Genomic DNA, 2,568 nt, shown 5'->3' on the forward strand with positions numbered 1-2,568 from the left:
CTCAAATTCTCAATGCAGTCTACTGGAGGTGTAGCAAGCGTGGGTCCGGACTCCCGAGATTCTCCATTCAACGAAACATCGATTAGGTCCTGATAAGTTTGTTTAAACGTTCGAGATTACGGGTTCAGAGGCAGCAATAACTGAGTAGTCACGCAGACAAAACGATTCGACTCTCTGATCGAAGAACCCTAAAAGAAACTTGTGGAAATTAAGCTCAATGATCTTCTTGCGGAAGGAGCCGCAGAGAGACATTTTTGGGACTACAAATACGAGCCGTTTAGTCAAGCAAATCACCATTCAATTACCACCTAAATATTATCCAGATCACTGGCACCACCGCTCAATCACAACCAAGAAAGAATGGGCGAGCCGGCCGTGAAGCTCATCGGCACATTCGGCAGCGGGTTCAGCCACCGTGTGGAGGTGGTCCTGAGGCTTAAGGTAGTTCCCTACGAGGTCGTCCTAGAAGTCCTGCGCAACAAGAGTGACCTGCTGCTCACGCACAATCCTGTCCACAAGATGATCCCCGTCCTCCTCCATGGAGACCGGCCGGCCATCTGCGAGTCCCTCGTCATCATCGAGTACGTTGACGAAGCCTTTGCCGGACCATCAATACTCCCCACCGACCCCCACAAGAGGGCCGAGGCCCGCTTCTGGGCTCGCTTCATTGATGAGAAGGTAAGCCAACAGCCCAGCAGAGGATCTCATTCTCTACACTGGTACAATGGTTATGAACATTGCTATGCAGTTTGCCAGGCCGTTCTGGATGTCGTTCTGGTCGACCGCCGATGTCGGCGGCAAGGTGCAGGAGGCCTTTGTGAATGAAGCCAAGGGGAACCTGCTGCTTTTGGAGGGCCAGCTGAACGGGAACAGTTTCTTCGGCGGCGACACCATGGGCCTCGTGGACATCGCCGCCGCCGGCCTTGCCCACTGGCTTGGCGTCTTCGAGGAGATCTGCGGGGTGACACTGGTCACCAACGAGGAGTTCCCCGGTCTCACCCGCTGGGCGAAAGCGTACGTCGAGGATGAGCACGTCAAGCAGTGCCTGCCGGAGAGGGGTCAGCTTGTTGCCATGTTCTCCGCATGCAGAGAGATGTTCCGAATGTTCAAAAAAAAGAGAGATGTTCCGAGCGATGGCGACAGCGCCGAAGTGATCGACTGATGCTCGGCGCGAGATGGTGAGAGTATGGTCGACATGCATGCTAGTAATAATGATCATGATGTGATGGAAATGTCGCCCATCTTCTTTATGTTGAGTTTTAACGCACCCATGTGCTTTGAAATAAAAGTATGGTGTTTGTGGTTCTTTGTCAGTGTACTAGCAGTAACATAAAACGTCCTATGTTAAAACTTGTCCTATGTTTGCTCTCCACGTAGTGAAATGGATGCTAACTCGCTGTCATGTCAGTGGGATAGATCATAGTAGGTTTCGAACTTAGTTACGAGATGTCAGCCGAATATCAAAGGTTAATTAAAGTGCAAGTTTGGGGCTGACCTATAGTATAATATGTTAAGGAAATCTAAATATCCTCTGCTGATGTTGGAACGCACAAGAGGCGAGCTGCTGCAAATCGCTTGGAGATGAAGTTATGCCAGGACCTCGAGCTGGGAGTGTGTCACCTGCTTTCCATAGACTAGTTTCTCCTCCTTATGCCTCGTTAGGTTCCTGTTCTGCTTCTTTCTTCGTTCTGGTTAAACCATCTCATGTTGGTGGAGTTCAGTTTGGCCTTGAGGTTGTAAACTGGGGGGGGGGGGGGGGGGGGGGGGGGGGGGGACCCTTTGCTCTAAAAAAATCTAAATCTGTTTCAAGCTATATCACTGTGAAAAGTTTCTGGTCCGAACTGTGATTTTATAATTTCTGAAGAGGGTAAATGATTACAGATTCAAATTAATGATAGTTTAACTATACTAAAGGTGTTGAGTTGTGTGTTTGAAAATTTAATTCAATATGGTGAAACTTTTAAAATCTTCATCACTGAAATGAGACCTTTATAATATTATTACTCCACCAGGTAAACGCCATGTTATTACCTATATAAAAACTATAGGGGTTTGCTAAAACCATAAAGATTTGGGTACCGTTGATTCTAACTTTTTCTCCAATCAAAGGTGGACATGTTAACATTATTCTGCAGCTTAGTTCCTCTACCCTTCTCTTTTGCGTCGTAATCATGCGGTAACATGCAACCTCTTGGTGGTCTCTGTTATTGGATTCGGTTACCCTGATTCTCTAGAGGTCGATTTCGACAAATTTGACCCTTTTTTGAAAGTTCAGCACGATTTGACCCTATTTTGAAAAATATTTAAAATCTAACATTTGCTAGTAGCGTCTTTGCTTGGGGAGCTACCCTCTTTATGGTAGCGCCCTCAGGAGTGGCGCCGAACTTCTGCCAACGTGGCGAGGAGGGGCCCGTGATTCACGACCTGAACTCCCTTGTCAAGGGTGCTACCCTTTTAAAGTTCAACTCCCTTCGCAAGGGTGGTACCCTCTTAAAATATGTTAAGTTGTGTGGACCGCCCCCGACCCTTCCACCTACCACTTACCGCTCAGACCCCGACCAAGAACGA

At 47.9% G+C, this 2,568-nt stretch overlaps 1 protein-coding gene across 1 annotated transcript; it reads left to right on the plus strand.

The window, feature by feature from the left end:
- The first annotated feature begins 318 nt into the window (after positions 1–318).
- On the plus strand, positions 319–1,162 carry LOC127340401 (probable glutathione S-transferase). The gene is made up of 2 exons (XM_051366157.2): positions 319–678; positions 749–1,162. Exons 1-2 carry the CDS (start codon positions 361–363, stop codon positions 1,160–1,162), a joined length of 732 nt encoding a protein of 243 aa, XP_051222117.1. The 5' UTR covers positions 319–360.
- The last annotated feature ends 1,406 nt before the right edge of the window (positions 1,163–2,568 follow it).

The sequence above is a fragment of the Lolium perenne genome, chromosome 3 (genome assembly GCF_019359855.2).
Source record: "Lolium perenne isolate Kyuss_39 chromosome 3, Kyuss_2.0, whole genome shotgun sequence".
NCBI classification, from domain to species: Eukaryota; Viridiplantae; Streptophyta; class Magnoliopsida; order Poales; family Poaceae; genus Lolium; species Lolium perenne.